The sequence below is a fragment of the Echinococcus granulosus genome, assembly GCF_000524195.1.
Source record: "Echinococcus granulosus chromosome Unknown EG_S00033, whole genome shotgun sequence".
Lineage (NCBI taxonomy): Eukaryota > Metazoa > Platyhelminthes > Cestoda > Cyclophyllidea > Taeniidae > Echinococcus > Echinococcus granulosus.
In genome coordinates, this window is record NW_020170413.1 from 437918 (window position 1) to 439465 (window position 1548).

Consider the following 1548-nt stretch of genomic DNA (forward strand, 5'->3'; position numbering starts at 1 on the left):
ACAAACCGCTTGAAGATAAGTCCTGATATGTTCGTTCGCTGAAGTATCGCCACATTTCAAAAGCCATTTGGCAGTTAGCCAGCGAATAACTCAAAAGGCACGGCACGGTTTTATAACGCATCTGTGAAGTAGGTATAGAACAAATCAATGGTCTTCCAAATCCGCTGCCAAACGTTGTTAGTCTCCGTAATTTGGGCGGGACCAAGTTGCCAAACTTTCACCACGACTTTCGCCTCCCAGAAAATGCACGCGCATACCGCTTGTTTCACTATCGCTCACTCAAGTTTTGTCAAACATTCCACCAACAAAAGTTAGAAGGTCCTGATACGTTCAGCTCCCAATACCCCTCCTCCTCATACCAATGTGTAATCCTATGAGCTCGGCACTATCAGATCCTCCTCAAGGTGATTCATCTCTCATCGACACATACACTGAAACCACTTAAAGCATTTGATTTCAGGCGGTAAGTTATGCTGCCGCATATTAAGCCTTCTCCTCCAAATGCTTTACAACAAATTGCAAGACGGGCCTCCGCACCTTTCTAACTGGATCAAACTAGCACTTAGTGGTAGAGAGCGCGAGGAGGAGGCTTACGTGCATATTGCTATTGTTCAGGCATATAAACAAAAAAATGCATTTGAAAGTCCCTATGAATCTTAACAAATCATTAATAAGCCATTTTCTGTTAACTTTTTCATGTAAAGCTGTTTCGTCGCCTACTTAAAAACAATGAATAGCATTGCGTAATAAAAGTTATTCCAATATTGGTAATAGGTGTGTAAAGTACAAGACGATGAAATTATTAGGGAACTTACTTCCTTTCGGAATGGTCACAAAATGGGAGAATTACGCAGCTAACGCTATCATCCAGTTAACCACTGATTCAAAAACTCAAGAAAAATTAATCGGATGGATAGGTGGGTGGAAGGATTGATACGGGATGAATAGAAATATGTATTGATGAATGAATAAGCTACTAAATGTGTCCAAAATGGTTCTAACAGTCTACAAGAGCATGGCATGGAAGCTGTCTGCATGGGAGACTCACCTCCCCGCCCAAAAAGCAGCACTGTGAGTTCGGTGATTGAGCAGTGACGACAGGATTAGAGATGGTCCCATTAGGAAGAAGTAAGACTCCCTTACGTAATTTTAGTGGACCTTTCAGCTTCACTTTGGCGCCAACCCGAAACCACTCCTCTGGTGATGTCGCTGTCGTTGAAGTCATGGATCCCACCTCCACGGCTTTGATTGTACGCACACCATCTGTGAGATGAAGTGCATACGTCGGAATATTGGCGTTTTGTGGATAGGTCCGACAGTTGGATGAGGAAAAGGAGGACCGAGCGGCTGAAAGGATTTTAAGAGAGCAGGAAATATGCAACCGTGAAGTCGAAAGATGAATTGCTGATGAAAGGAGTGGGAGATTTCGGAACCAATTGGATTAACTAATTTATAAATATGCACCGCTCACGGCTTGAAGGCATTTAAAAAGAATAAGCCAATGGCTTCAAGAGAACCAAACGCACAGTATCACCAAAACGACCCGCT

The 1548-nt window shown here is 43.0% G+C and overlaps 1 protein-coding gene across 1 annotated transcript in view; it reads right to left on the reverse strand. All coding sequences in view use genetic code 11, as the record gives it.

Moving 5' to 3' along the window:
• EGR_04934 (RecQ-mediated genome instability protein) overlaps positions 1–1548 on the reverse strand; it is a gene marked incomplete at both ends in the record, with an annotated part of 7907 nt that overhangs the window by 2223 nt on the left and 4136 nt on the right. Inside the window, one exon of the mRNA XM_024494183.1 lies at positions 1049–1347. Coding sequence (XP_024351420.1) covers positions 1049–1347 — 299 coding nt within the window. The remainder of the gene's footprint in view (positions 1–1048; positions 1348–1548) is intronic.